This window comes from Merops nubicus, unplaced genomic scaffold, assembly GCF_000691845.1.
Source record: "Merops nubicus isolate BGI_N331 unplaced genomic scaffold, ASM69184v1 scaffold17178, whole genome shotgun sequence".
NCBI classification, from domain to species: domain Eukaryota; kingdom Metazoa; phylum Chordata; class Aves; order Coraciiformes; family Meropidae; genus Merops; species Merops nubicus.
In genome coordinates this window covers 22,138-38,260 of record NW_008625266.1, presented here as the reverse complement: position 1 = coordinate 38,260, position 16,123 = coordinate 22,138, and the positions used below count along the sequence as shown (strand labels likewise).

At 41.9% G+C, this 16,123-nt stretch overlaps 1 protein-coding gene across 1 annotated transcript in view; it reads right to left on the bottom strand.

Moving 5' to 3' along the window:
- Positions 1 to 1,577: 1,577 nt before the first annotated feature.
- EFNB2 (ephrin-B2) overlaps positions 1,578 to 16,123 on the bottom strand; it is a gene marked incomplete at its 5' end in the record, with an annotated part of 17,484 nt that continues 2,938 nt past the window's right edge. The window contains 3 exons of the mRNA XM_008945630.1: positions 1,578 to 1,991; positions 3,505 to 3,618; positions 4,374 to 4,466. Coding sequence (XP_008943878.1) covers positions 1,609 to 1,991; positions 3,505 to 3,618; positions 4,374 to 4,466 — 590 coding nt within the window. The remainder of the gene's footprint in view (positions 1,992 to 3,504; positions 3,619 to 4,373; positions 4,467 to 16,123) is intronic.

The following is a 16,123-nucleotide window of genomic DNA, read 5'->3' as shown; positions in this document are numbered from 1 at the left end:
AATAATAATAATAATTAAAAAAAAAAGCCAACCAAAACAAAAACGTAAGAAAGAAGAAACGAAAGGAAAACTCTCACTTTATACCCCTTGTGTTCTATACACCTATTATAAATAAGATATTATCTTCCTTCTCCATCTCAGTGTCATAATTTATTTGATTCTTACGGGCTGCCAGAGGTTTTGCCAGATGTGCTTTAGGTTGCAACAGAGCACCAATGGTCTGGGTCACAGTACCTCACACCCACCCAGCAGGGACAGCACCCCGAGAAACCAAAGTGTCAAAAGGCTCAGTCAGAAAGAAGTTCTCTAGATGGGAAAGGGTTGGGTTGGGTTGTTTTATCCCCCAGTGATAGAATTACAGCTCATTCGACCTGGTGGCTTCTAATCCTCTGGGTCAGATTTGGCTCTCTGCTGTTTCCTCCAATGCTTTCCCTGCCTTTAGTGTCATGTGCTAGTATAGCAGCCGAGTCTGCTGGGCAGTCACCCAAAGCAGACCACGTTTTTGCTACAGCTTCAAAGCTGTGTATTTTATTGCCAGTACCACAACAGCCCTGCCCTAACCTATCCTCAGGGGCCTGCTGTTGTCTTGTCCTCCCCGGGCTTGTTCACTTTCTAACAATACCCCTTTGTTCTACTGTATTGAAGGTACAATTTTCCTCTGCACACTGGTATGGGATAACCACGAGTTCCTTCAGATGCAGCCCTAATCCACCGTGCATCCTTCGTGTCTCCTGCCTGCCTCTTAAAACTTGCCATACCAAAGTGCTGTGCTACTCAATTTAGTTGGTTTTTTTTTCCTTTTATTTTCTCTTCTCAGCTTCTATTTTTGAGGCAGCAGGATTGAACCGCAGTCAGCCCTTCCCTCCACCACCCAGTCCTGCTCTTGACTTTGTCTAACGTTTTGGCTGGAAGGCTCCTTAGTATCAAACCCAGTTTCTAGCCATGCGTTACCCATTCGAGTGAGGCTGCTGTAGCAGATGGATGGAGCACGGATCTCCAAACATGAATGTTTCATTAGTGATTCAGGAGGTGGAGTGAAAGGAAATCTTATGTGAAGGATGGCAGAGCCCTGGATAACAGAAACAAATGGAACAGTGACGGACTAAAAAGCAAGAGAACTTGAACAAGTCTTACTTAGACACCGAGGTCTGTGCGACAGATCCAGTACGCACCGAGAGAGACACACAAAAGTCAGAAGATTGCATTTCAAGCTTGATATCTCCTGGAGCACCTTCCCGGGATGCCCAGAGCTATTAACATCCACGGACCACTCCATCTTCCCTGGGCTTCTGTGCGTGCCTGAGCTCCCGCAGCACATGGCTTTGAGGGTGATGCATGTAAGGAGAGTACAGCCATCAGAACGGGCATCTTCTACAGAAAAAGTCTTCCAGCTTTTAGTGAATGCTTATTCACTGAGATAGGAATTCTACAGACTAGGTAAGCTGTCCAGCTGGCGTTGGCTCCCCGAGGAAGAGCTGTGGCCTCCTCCCCGCTGTGCTCGAGTCAATGCTAGCGCACAAGGCATCATCACAAACCCCAACAGAAAGCACCTGACCAGTGAGTTTCCTCTAGGACTCAACGGGACCACAAGAGCTGGTGCTGCCTTCCTCAGACCTTGTAATAAATGTTTGCTGGGCTCTGAGGAGGCATCTCTTGAACTATGTACACCGGATGTCCGTAATCACCGCTGACTTTCTCATAGTGGGGGCAAAAGACACTGTCTGCAGTCCTTAGGGGAATGATAATGTCACTGGGCTCAGAACCATTGTTGTTGCCACTGCGTTTTGGGGTGGCTAACGTACTAAGAGAGAGAGTCGTGGTGTGCTGTGGGGAGTGCTTCCTGTGCCTCCGCCGGTACTTCAACAAAAGAACCACCAAAGTGATGATGATGACGATGAAGATGATGCACCCTGACGCGATCCCTGCAAATAAGGCCACCTCTGAACCCAGGATGCTGGAATGCCCAGCCTTGCTGCCATCCGTGCTAGATCCTGGAAAGAACAGAAGTACAACAGACAAAAAGTTATTTGCCATCCCGTGACCCGTTTATGCTGCTGAAAAAAAAAAATCTGTAGAGTAAGCAAGACTGGAAGAATTAACTGACAGCTCGACTTTGACAAACCAATTACCCCCTGAGACAGCTAAATGCAAAGAGCTGAAGTCAGCAATCAATAGGAAGTAAGACTTTGTGTCTGTTGGTCTCACAGTTGTGCTGCTCCCAAAGCGCCCCGTTTCATACATCATCATCCATCAGAGGCAAGGACTGGCACTGACAGGGCAGCCTTTGATGCACCCCGCATCCTGAACAGATGCTGGCCAGCCCCAGGCACCAGAGAGGGGTGGGTGGGATAGGACTTGGAGGAGAAAACGAGGTGGGGAAGGACAGCTCTCAGGACAACTGGTGCTGTTCAGTGTCAGGTCGCTCCTCTGCTGGTTTATCTTTTGCACACTGATTGAAGTTAAGCCATCTTTCCGTGGGACAAAGGAGCTTGAGGCAGGCAAAGTGGCTAAGGCCTAATAATCATCTGTTCCTATTAACTATTTGCTTAACACAATGTCAAATATTTGGTAGCCAGGATATGCCTGCTGAATATCTGCTGCCATCCCACTGTGGCATTAATTGTCCAATAAAATTCAATAAACACCACGCAGTTCATTCAGTGGCACTTGACACTTTGTCACTGGACAGCTTCCCTGTCTTCACGCTCACCTACAGGTGGAAGAACACTGCAAGGTCCACAGAAGTGTGAACTTTTCCTGCCTGAACCTCTGTAGGAAGCGGCTGAAGCCCACCTAGTGACTGCCACATCACAGATTTATTAACCCTGTGACTAATGACAGAGCTAGCAAGAAAAACTTGCAGCAGTTTTCGGGAACCCCAGAATCAACTGTCAGCAAGTTTTGCTTTGTAGCATTCCCAATTCACCAGATTTTCTTCTACAGACCTTAGGTCTTTAAAGTTAGGTTTTTTAATTCTTCACCTTATGTCTGAAACACATCCTGAAGATATTGATTTGGAACCATCTGTTTACCTCGTTTACATAATGATTAAAAAATAAATAAATCTTTGAAAGACCAGCCACTCATATGTAGACTTTACACGACCAGGACATGAATTATAGATGCCTTGAAATAAAACTTTATAAATGGCTGTCGAGAACCACTTGATAATGTGTTATCCGGGAAGAGAGAGGCAGAAAGACTCGTTCACCTGCCAGAGCACTAGATGGAAGGCAGCATTTACCATCGTAAAGCTGCTTAGCCAATGGCCTAGCCAAAAACTTTCCTGTAAAGGAGTGATATTCTCACAAGATGTCGTTGAACTTCTAGTGCAGAAGGCAGAAAGCAGCTGTGGCCAAAACTTGCAGCTCCTAGACACCATCCACTGGAGCATCACAGCTGGCTTTGGCTTCACCTCAGCCAGAAAACGTTTGTTCAAGGGGAAAATAACAGGTGTTTGGGGACAGAGGAGACTGCCAGATGTGGGAGCCCTGCCACACCTACCTGAGTGGTCCTTCACGAAGGGGCTGGTGGTGGAACTCTTCCCGTTGGTGCCGGGCTCCTGCTCGGGGCGCTTGGTGGGGTCCGTGTGCCGAGGCAGCCCCGCCGAGTTGGGATCTGGGGGAGAGAGAGATGCCTCATGCAGCTTCCAGCCTGGGTGGCACAGAGCCTGGTGGGCGGGCTCTAGGCACCTCCTGAGACAGGTTTTTGGACAGGAGGATCTTTATGCAAAGGGCTAGGAGGCATAAGGACGTAATTTTCCTTTTAAAGCAAAACGGTTGTATTAGTTCCTTCAGAGGTTTAAATTCTGAGGCCATCTGCAGAAACTAGAGGGACGCCTGTGATTGGCAAGAAAAGCTTTGCAGATGACATTACAGTTTCACTGAGGAAGCTGATTGACTCCTAAACCAACTTCTACTTAGAAGAATAATTCTTTCTTCCTGCACAACAGGTGATCTATACGTGAAAAGAGACAACGAACAAAAACATCTCTGTCATCAGACTTCATAACGAGCAAGCTATAGAAATATTAGCTTCCCTCCTTTCATGTAGTTGAACTCATTTTGAGCAGCAGAGTTGTGGCTTTTGTTTTTAGACTATAAATAAAAAACGACTGAAACGCGCTACTCCCGGGTGACCTTTCCTTCTAGGGACCTCTCCAACGAAGAGATCTTGTTACCTTAACCTTCCTTCTGTAGAAATCTGTCAGTGGCTGAAGAAGAGAACACAGGCTTTGCTTTCAGACTAGAAGGGAGGAATGACCACACTAGACTCGGTCCCCTTTCTGCTCTACACTGCCAAAAGAAGCCTGAAAACTCAAAGGACATTGAGACTGAGCAAAGTGATTTCATGAAACAGCAGATGGTCTTTACCTTGTCCAACTTTCATGAGGATCTTCATGGTTTTTGTCTGGCACACCCCTCCCTCCTGGTTATCCAGGCCCTCCAAAGACCCATTTGATGTTGCTGATTAAAAATAAAAGAAAAATTAAAATAAAATAAAAAGAAATAAAAAATTAAAAAATCAGGAAATCAACAGGCAAAGTGATGTGAACATGAGTGTCTGAAAGTAGAAATCTTGCCATCTAGCAGGACCTGTTCTTGTTTGCTCAGGCTGGCCTATGGGGAGTTGTGAAATGTGGAAAGCCAAAGGAATGAACACGTTGGGACACTATATACAGATGGAGGAATGTGTTATCAAGGTTTCACATTTACCCAGCAACCTTTTTTATTTTGCTATGCACAATTGCCTGGCTGACTGACCTGGATGAAAACACAGCACCTTGCTAAGAGCTGATGGAGGCAGCTGGAAAAGGAAGCCCTGGCAGGCTTGGAGGAGCAAAGCACTGAGAATTCACCTTCTCTCTTTTGCCTTCCTCGGGGATTTTCTTTCAAGTGCAGCCTATGTATATTTTCCTTTTCCTCCACAATCTCTTCCGAGCCCCATGGCAGTATTTTTCTTGCTCTAATCTTCTCCCTAGCCTTCAAGATCTAAACCCCATACTGCTGAATGCTGCTTCCTAGCCTTTGATCCACTGCTTGGTTTTGTTCCACTTCTGCCTCTTTTGTGACTAACTCAGATTACAGCCACCATACAAACTTCCCCAGTTGTGCTTTCTTTTCCCCAAATCCCCTCCTCCTCAGGCGTGGTCCCTCCCAGTTCCTCCTCTTGCTCCCTCCCCCTGTAAAAACATGACAAAGGTCCTATGCACAACGACTATTTCTTTTTTCCAACTTGCAAGAAAGACTGTTTAAAATATAAAAGAGCACAATGAGTAATTTAAGATAAAAGCTGATCTGCAATGTGCCACTGCATCGCCAGGCTCAGAAAATAATGGAGACGTATAGTTTTGTTTTCTTTTGGTTTTTTTCCAGAGGGGAAGAAAAAAATCAATACTAAGAACCAGTTCTGGACATAAATCAAATGTGTCTTTGCTGAAAGCGGTTTTTATGACCTATTTGCCAATGTACCAGCACAAGGACAAGGGAAAAACCAGCAGTAAATAGAAATACCCAAGCTGAGCATCCACAGAAAGTACAACTAATAAACACCGACTTGGTCTCACATTTTTTATTCTTTGTTTGTTTTTAAATCAAGGTGATGGGAGCCTCACAGCTCCTTAAGGTTTTAATTGAACAGGATGCTGCTTCTTGGGAACATCAATTCCTTCTTGCTCTTTCAAGGCCTACCCATTTAACCCACAGAGCAGGAGACCTCAGCAAGGTGCAGAAGCCTCAGTCTGAACTCAGTACAAAAAAAACAAGAAAATAAGACAGCCAAAAGAATGCAAAATAACTTCAAATGCAGCCTCCAAATGCCCAGCTCTACAATGAGTCTGGTCGTGAGCCTACGTGAGCCCAATCTGCCTGGCTTTGCTTGGCTACAGGAATGCTTGCAGAGCTTTGATGTCAGATGAATGAATCTGCAGAAGTATTCACTTTTTCCACAGCTCTTCAAGGGGTTTCCGAAAAGCCTGAGTTTACAGCTCACAGCAGAGGCTGCTACATCCCAAGAAACAGGGAATTTTCAAAGAGGAGCATTTCAGTGACAAAGCAAAGTTTCCATCTCAGCCTCTCCCTGTAATTAAACTGACAATTACCCAAGGCTGCCGGAGGAATTTATTTTTCAAAATTCATTAAGGCTATCGAAATATAACCTCACATATCCCTGGTGTGCCAGGAAGAAAGTGGGGAGCTTTAAACACATCCTTTTCAAGCTTTGAAAAGCTGCACGGAGAACAAGGAGTAATCTGGGACATCAGAGAGAACAGTTCCATACTGCTAATGCCCCTTGACAGTTTGCTGGGCAGGAGTCAAACAAGGCAGCCAGCACAAAATAGTCCTTAAACATTTGCTGCTGCCTTTCTGTATTGATCTCCAAATGAAAATGATACCTGCTCTCATGTTCAGCTCCTCCACCGTGTTCACACTTCTGCAGGAAGGTGACCCTGTCCTTGGGGAGTTCTGCTCACACTCAAAGGATATTTCATCGTTAAAAAAATGTCTCTGGCAAAGAGTTTTGTGTATGAATGCAGACACCTAACACAAATTCTTTGCATGTGAAATGGAAATGCTGCTCTCTGGTGTGTTTACAGGATCGAATTCTAGATCTTCTTCCAGTTTATTTATATATATATATATTTAAAAAAACAGGGTTTGGATTTTTTTTATATTTGGCTCTAAATACAGATATATTTCAAAGGCAATTACATGGCTCTGTGCTAGGAAGACTGGCTGCTACTTAGATATTAACATGAATAAACATAATGATTAATACAAAGTTTCTTAGGAGTATTAAACATTCTCTGGATCCCACACTTCACTTTGTACTAATACAGCAGCACAAAGGAATCTAAAACTAAGTACAAAGTTGCTAAACAGGCAGCAAAATATTTTTAAATCTTTTGATGGAGAGGTTCCTCTGATTTTCTGAGACCTGTCCTGTTCCACTGGTGTCAGCTGCAAAACTAATAACTGCAGTCAAACATCCACTGAATTATTCAGTCAACAGTTTATCCACACCTACAAATAAACTGCCCTAAAATCTCTAATAATTTTAAGGTTTTCTGACAAAACCTTAATCATTTATACGCAGGGTTTACAGCAGCCAGTCAAAACTTCCATGTGAGATCCCCAGACCCTGTGTATCTTTTTTCTTCCCTGCCATTTTAGACAGACTATTTGTTTGCATTTTGAGCTTTCATAAAAAGCTGCCTTGTTACCAGGTTCTGGTTAAGAGCCTCCTGACACTTTGCAGCAGCTACTATATATTTATATATTACAGAACTGCCTTAACACACCCTCTCCCTTACACAAGAGAAAATCATTCAGTCTGAAGACTTCCATTCCAGCTCTACCTCTCCTTTCCTGAAATACATAAATTATTAAACCAAGCCAACAAAAACCCAAACAAAAAAACCCCAACCATTCAAAATCCTCTGGAATTTATGCAAAACTAGCTATGATGGGGTGTTTTTTTTTGCTTTTAAAACTTCAGAAGTGTTTATTGCATGAAATGCATTAGTCATAAACACAAAGGCAGAGAATCGGTGAGCGAAGCAGAGTCAGCTGACAAGAACAGTGCCTGGCTATGATTCTTGCACAGTCCCCGTGGAGAGGAAGCAGTATTACATTTTAATATGTCTTCATTTGATTGTTATTACTTTGGTTCCCAGGAGGCTGAGCCACGGCACAGATCTTGGCTGTTTCCAGCCTATCAGCTTGGTAACGTTGCTCTCATCAGATGGAGAATTAAGTGGCTGGATCTGCAGCTATATATTCCCCTCACTCACAAACAGATTAAAAATCAAGGCACAGCCACAAAGATCCCACTTCCTCCACTCCTAAAAACACCCATCACAAAGTGAAAAAAAGTCATCACAACTATTTACATCAGCAGACAAATATCTCAGCCTCTTAATTCTGCCACAATCGTTCTCCCCACTTTTATGGATTTTACAATTATGACAAACATTACCTGCTTGCAAATTAAATGTCCTATCCTTTGAACCAACACAACTTTATGACACATTTATTTCTAGAGCATGGATACAAATTTGACTACGTAGCTGAAGAGAGAAATTCTGATATTACTTAATTTTCCTGTGCAAACAAAATGGTCCCCAAAGCACAGGCTACAGGAATGAATGACTCATGGTAGCTAGTGGGTGAGGGCAAAGCTGGTTTTGCTCCCCCTTACTGTGCTGGACAGGACAAGCCATTTGGAAATGCATCAAAGACACAGCATTCACAAGGTCATCAAGAATTAATTGCTGCTGGTGTGGATCTGTTAATGGGCAAATGAGAATTACAGGCTTCTTTGGGGTTGATCACTACTGTCCAATAGCAGACATTTTCACCATTTATTTTCTTTAACGCTGCCTGAATTCAGCATCAGAAAATAAGATTCCTCAAAATCAGAGCTAAATAAAATCAAATAAACTTACTCATCTCCACTTTTCCCCAGTTGTGCTGAGAAAAAGAGTGGAAAACCCTAAACAGCAGCAAAAATCCACGAAAGCTTTAGATCCAACAGTAGTAAGAAGTTTAAAGCAAAGCTGCACTTGATCTCACATGCACTCCCAGGATTACTAAGCCCATGTAAAGCTTTTGAGGGTTTCTTTTATTTTATTAAGGAACAGAACGCTATTTTGGCCAGGCATTGTGTGCTCTGACTGCTTTCATCTGCCTTTGGTCCTTTTAATGACTCTCTTAGTAAAGCACTGAAGAAATAATTCTGTTTTCCCATAAATTATCTAAATTTATGGGACAGGTTGAAGAACACCAGAAATCACACACTGCAAAACCACAAATCACAGATCACAACACAGAGGTTGTTTCTAGACCAGCCAGGGATGAAGAACAAGGCAGCTGAGGTAAAATTAAGAGTGTTTTAATTAAATGAAGGGTTTTTTTGTTGTTTTACCCACTCGGTAGCAATGCCAGCTCTGCATAGAGGTCTGAAATAACCAAAAAAAAAGCACCCCAAACTGTTCAGGCCACTCACCAAAACATGAGTAGCTTGGCAAGCACAATGTTGGGAGCTGCAGAAAATTTAGAGAGAAGAAAAATGTTCTAATTTGAAGTCCTGGCAACTAATGGTTTACCCTTGCTTGTAGTGACCAAAAAAAATGAGACTGGCCAATGAAAAAATCATTTCAGTTTAAACTGTCAACATGTTGCCTGTGTTTCTTTCTACAGATAATAAAATCACATCCTAACTTTTCCACTCATCTTATAGAGACAAAGAAAGTATCTTTCATAAGAAAGATAAAAAAACCTGCTCAGTTTGGTCTGTTAGTACAATTTAAGGATATTGAGATAGTAATGAACATATATAAAAATGGTTTATCAGTAATTTTGCATTTTCTATGTCTGGTTATTTGGCCTACTTGCAAAGTCAGTGTGGCAGCAGAATTTTGAGGCGTTTCCCAACCTAAATGCCATCCAGAAACTCTCATTCTTTCAATCTCATTCCACACATCTCCTCAAATTAATATTTTTTTCTTAAACCAAAGCTTATAGAATGTTCATAAATACTCCTGAAGCCTTTCTTCCCTCTGCTCACAGGAGGCAAAACTTCTACGTGAAGGAAAAGACAAGAATTCTCCCTTCTTTTCCACTTCTCATCCTTGTTGGTTTTTTAAGTCTTATGCTGTATTTGTGAGGATTTATACCTAAAGAGCATCCACAAATTCTTTTCTGAGCAAGTAAGCAGCAATGCCCTCCCCAGTCAACCTCCCAGTCAACCTAAAATGAGAAAAAAATGACATAAAACAAAAAACAGGCCTCTTCTTGCCCAGAAAACAAAGGCTCTGCAGTGAAACCTTGTGATTCACTTAATTGACCCCTCCTCAAAAATGCACCTTCTCCAAATGGCATGGCTTGTGGTGCTTAGATGGGACTCAAGATACAGGGGGCTTTATGCAAGTTCCCATAAAAGTCCCCACTTGTATTCACACGTTAAGAAAAGCACAGATTTTATTACTATTTCAGGTTTTTTGAGGGGTGCTACGTGGGGTACAGGAGCCAGACAGAGCCAAATGGCTTGTGGTGCTTAGATGGGACTCAAGATACAGGGGGCTTTATGCAAGTTCCCATAAAAGTCCCCACTTGTATTCACACGTTAAGAAAAGCACAGATTTTATTACTATTTCAGGTTTTTTTGAGGGGTGCTATGTGGAGTACACCAGCCAGCCAGAGCCAATAATTTCTCTCCTGTATATACCCTGGTGTATATAGCAATGGTTTAATTCCAGGCACACCTCTGGAAATCCACACACTCTCCTTCCCACATCTAGCTGCCATCCGACTGAGGATTGCCCAAATATTGAGCACAAAATAAGGAGAGAATTTTTGTAAAGTATCCTGCATTCAGAGTGATTCTATTCATTCCAGGGAGACACTGCATTATGCAAGAAGAATACAGTTAGTAAAAAAAAAACCCCAAAACCTTTATGTCAACAAAGTCTTTCCATAAAGAAAAAAGCAGAGAGCAAGACAGAGTTAGAAGTATCAAAAAAAAAAGGTGTGAGATGTGACTGGTTTCTGCTGCCTATCATTTTAAACCCAGCACTACTTCATCTCTGGGTTAAGGAATATCACAGCTGAAGTGTATCAAATATTTGCTGAATTATTATCCATTACACAAGATCACAGCATCCATCCGCCCACAACAAAATCTTCCTTACTTCACTGCTGTCCCTTCTCCAAATTCTCTTGGAATGATTTCCAGATTATTTTTATTAAAAAGCACCTCACTATTGTATTGCTACGAGTGGCAATTTGAGTCTTTCACTAGAGTTAAGCATTTCTAAAAGTATTTCACTCCTGTGTGCCACATACTCTGAGAAATGCCAGATAATGATCCACTGCACGCATGGCTGCTTCTGGTTTACATAAACAAATTAGATATCTGTGAGCACTGAAGGAACTGTGGCAGATGTAAGCCCACTAATTATGAGGTATTCAGCCAATATCAGAAGGTATGCATCTAAAACAGATGACTAGCTAGTTAACTTCACCAATCAAACACAAGGGTAGGTTACCAAAGTTTATCCTTTCTCCTGGCGCGCTACTAGCAGAATCCTCTCATGGAGAGGGAGAAATATCTCCCCACCAGCACAGCAAGCTCTGCTTAACAATTCAGCTGAACAGAACTAATAGAATTAGTTAGCATTCAAGTTACACTGATTGTTGCTGATGACAAGCTGGCCTGCTGGAAACAAAAGCAGAAGGTTTAACATTAAACGAGGACCTATTTTCTGTGGACCTCTTTTCTGTATCCTATAAACCTAACACCACTCTTCAAAGATGTTCATCTGCCTTGAAAATCTCTGTCTGCAGCACTCGGATAAGAAAGGGTTATAGTGGAAGTTTGGATTAAAGAAGTAACAAACCTCTTGCTCATTCTACTGTTACTAATTGCATGCAATGATATTAATGACCCAGTAATTGCTAGACGAGCAGCGCTGAAGTGGAAAACATCATTTTGAGGCAGAGTTCATCTCTAGGTGGTGGGACTTCACCAGTGACTGAGTTAATGCCTAGTGACAGCTTTGAATATAACACTATAGAGGAGAAAATGTGCCAGTCTCATGGTTCCAGCAGTTCAGATGGACATGATGTTATTTGCTGTGACCAGGCAGAGTCCAGGAGTAACCCCAATGAAGTGCCACAGCCAGAGTTTGCCCTACAGATGAACCTCATTCCTTCCAGGGGAGATGCTCTGTACTATAACAATCTAGAGCAATTTTCCACATGTTTGCTTCAATAAAAGAATACCTTCATCTCCTGCTTTTACATCAAGCTCCACGAAAGCGTGCATTGCAAAACACCAGAAGCTGTTCCCATCATCTAACTACCCTTCAGCAAATCAGTTTGGCACCTTAGGATTGAGATCAATTATGCTGCTATTGGGTGACTGTGCACTTGGCAGAGATCAGCAGAAGTTAAGCCCTGTTTTGACTGCAGGATGCTGATGTTTGTGTTTGGAACTTGGAAAGACCCACGGAGTAAAACTTAACATTGGTGAAACAAAGCAATTGGAATTTACAGGGTGAGAGAGGAGCTCTGATTCAAATGCTCACCATAAGAACTGATGGGGTTTAGAGTCTTTAGAAATTATCTCACAGAAACACCTTGGTTCATTGTAAGAAACTCCAGGGGGACAGGTTTGTTAATCCTCTGGTGCTTGGAATTTTGGAAAGTCCTACCTAGACAGGAGAACCACTACTTTTAATAATGATGTTCATCCAGGTTGCAATGTTTCACTAGTGTTTTACTAGTATGACATCATAAAATTGTTTTTATTTCCTTTTGCAGCTCTAATTATTTAATTAATGTTTGGATTCTGCCACCAGATCTGCTGTGGCAGCCTCTGGAATGGAGTTTCAGCACAGGCTGGGGCCAAACTCCTGCAAAGCAGCTTGGCACTGGGGGACCTGGGGGACCACCAGCCAGCAACGTGCCCTTTGGCAAGGGTGGCCAACAGCCTCCTGGGCTGCACTGGGCAGGAGGGGATCCTGCCCTGAGCTACAGCTGGGTGCTGTCATGGGCTCTCCAGGAGAAGACACACTTGGACCTAAAGGAGCAAGTCCAGTAAAGGCTCAGAGAGGTGATGGAGGTACTAGAACATCTCTATAGGAGGCTGAGGACTTGGGACTGCTCAGTCTGGAGAAAAGAAGGCTCAGGGGGGTCTTACTCCTGCAGACAAATACCTGGTGGAGAAGTAAAGAAGAGACAAACTCTTCTCCGTGGTGCCCACTGACAGGACTAAGCAGAAAACAGATCAGTCATAAGGGGGGTCTTACTCCTGCAGACAAATACCTGGTGGAGAAGTAAAGAAGAGACAAACTCTTCTCTGTGGTGCCCAATGACAGGACTAAGCAGAAAACAGATCAATCATGCCAACCAAGATCCAAACACACTTTTTAAAACCAGCCTTATCAGCTTAATGTGAAGTCTTCTCCAAAAATTGCTAAGACTACCTTAAGCCTAATCCTGCTTTGGACTCACAGAAATTCCCTTGATTTCCTTGAGATTGAAAAAAACCCAACTGGGCTGGGATTACCTATATATTCTGATTTACCAGAAATAAATCCAGAAATATTCTTTCCACAAAGTTTTCCAGGATTGACTAAAGTCAGGGAAAAAAAAGTCTAAATTTACATTTAACCCTGTGTTCCAACAATTTCAGCCATGTGCTTTAGCTAATGCAGTTCTCAGACAAAAGTACATTTCCCTCCAATCCAGCTATGTAAAGACTTTAATGAGGCGAGCAATTTCAAGTATTTAAAATCAATTTCATTAAAGCCTTTATAAAACCTTGTGTATTTCCTGGTCTCTTATTTTAGGACTTCAAATACCATCATCTGTAACAGATAGAATACAAGCAATATATCACATAAATATATACATGTATAAAACAAAGACTGACCATTTGGTGAGATAAATTCTCATCACCCAATTTAGGTACAAAATGATGTGTTTCAGTGTGCACCTTTTAAGTTTCAGGTTAGATAAATACTCTCCTTATAACGTGGAATGTCTCCCCAATACACAACCCCTGATTTAAAGTTAATCATGCCCTGGATATAAAGCCTAAAATAGTCAACCCAACTTCCTTCTGCATGTCCTCCTGCTGTTAAGGATGGAGATATGAATCTAAACACATGACACCACTTGCAGAGGATCAGGGTTGAAGCTGTTTTTTGGCAAAGCAATTGAAGTGTTCCTTTATTGTTGATATTTATACTATATATATAAAGACTTCTGAGTGAGAACTCCAGATGGTGGGGTTCTGAAGGGATGTCTGGAGGTCATCTAGTGACCTGGATGGCATCCAGGTATGTTTTGAGTATCCCCATGGGAGGAGGCTCCTCAGCCTCTCTGGGCAGCCTGTTCCAGTGCTCTGTCACCTTCTTAGTAAAGAATTTTTCCTTATGTTTAGAGAGAACTTGGTGTGTTCCAGTTTGTGCCCATTGCCCCTTGTCCTGTCGCTGGGCAGCAATGAGAAGAATCTTGTAACCTTTGTGAGTCTACTCTATTTCCAAGATTTATAACTTGTTTACAAGGAACTAAAAAAATTATAAGCATAAATACTGACTAAAAACCTTCAACAGCTTCCTAGGAAATTGTAAAAGTTGTTTCATTCCCGAGTGTTTCTTGAAAAATTCTTCCTTCCAGCCTGAGTAATTATGCTTCATTTTCACCCGATTCCACATCTGTCTGGAGCACTCAGGGGGTGGAGGAGAGGACAAATGTATTTTTTCCACAAAATGCCATCCATTAACAAACTGAGCGCTCCTATCTTTCATTCCCTTCCCTTAGGAATAGAGAAATAATAATTTGCTGAACTATCTCTGTCTACTTTAAAGGAGATAAAGGGTCGCTATTGCCTAGGTAATGGCACCAAGTATGAACGATGGCCATCAATTTAAAATACTTTTATTCTCTTACAAGACCTGTGTGGTCTGGGACAAAACCCCCAAGGACCATGACTCCATTAATCCTGTAGGTCTTAGGCACTGTTAGAAATCTGAAGCTGCACAGCCAGTGATTTTTTTTCTTCTCCCATAATATTATTTGTATGAGCTGTATTTCTATTTAATTCAACAAGAGCTAAGTGGTATTGCTGATATATATCCCTTAAAAGACTGTCAGCAAAGTCAAAGATTGACCTCTGGATATCATTTTACACTAAGAAATCATTTATCTAATTTTCTGAGGGAGGAGGAGGAGAAAGGAAAGAAAAAAATGTGCTTGTGCACAACTGGAATAGAGGTGTCTATGATCACATGGGCTTTCATCAACACCACCACCACCAAAAATAACAACAGATTAATGGACCACAGAGTCTTTTAACAAAAAGCATGAAAATATCTTAGTTACAAAAGAAATGGAAATGAAATTCTGATATTTTTGTCCCCGTTTTGGCTAGTTTGGAATGAAGCTCAAAACAAAGGAAAACCTCCTCTTTCCTTTCAGGTATGAGAGGTGTCAGAACGCCCAGCCAGCCAGATTAAACTGTTTGGTCAGAACACCCAAACAACATTGTAAAGTAAATCTATTTGGCCAAACAAAGAGATTTATTCTTCCCAGTTGGGCCGTATTGCAGAGCACAATCTATATTGTCCTTTAATATGTTCTTCTTCAGACAATTATTGCTCTTTAATTGCCACACGATGACAAAGTGAAAGCATAAAAAGCTTTGTGATTTTGTTTTTCAGACCTATCTGATGGTAAAGCTCCAGAATGAGTGTTGTGGGTTAAACCCCACCATCCTATTAAAGCAGTTAGCCAACGTGCAGTGCTACCAGCCCCTGTAAACCTTTCCATCAGGCAGGGGTCAAATAGATATCTATAGATGTTTTCTAATTGAAGCCAGAAGCCAATCATACCAGTGGGTCAGTTGAAAAAAGGTGACAAAAAACACTTAAGGAAAGCTGCACATCCCATTTTGCCAATGTCAAAGCCAACGAGTCAATTATACTTAATCCCCTAACCATGCAAAGACATAAAATGACTTTTTAATGCAAACACCAGAGCTGAAATCTACACAACTTCTGCTTCACCTTGCCCTTTGCACCGGTATTTATGTCGCTGGCCATCAATGTAAGATGATTCTTCATGCACCTGATTAAGGATATCCTTAGAGATTTATGATATCTTAGCTAAAGGCTCACATCTTTTAGGATAATCTAACATGAATACCTCTGAGATCTCAAGTACATCTGACCTTCTCCAGTTCTGCTGAAAAGAAATCGGGTAACTGCAGGAAAATGAATCTATTAATTTCCTAGGAACCCAAAATTGATGACAGCACAGAAGAGAAAAGCAAGGACACTGTGTTACATCATTTATTCCCTTCCATTGTCCCATTCAGGATTATCTTTCTATGTACTGCTGTTCACAGAATTAACTCTTTGGATCCTGATACTCATACTAAGCAACATCTCGCCAAGAAATGATGTGATTATTTTTGGATTAAAGTAACATTACAAGTATCAGAACCTGACCCACATTTTGACTTTTCTGGAAAAAAATGTGGATTGTGGAATGAGGAAAGTTGCATTTCTTATATACTTAGACCTAGGGAAGAAGTGGGGAGAGGGGAAAAAAGG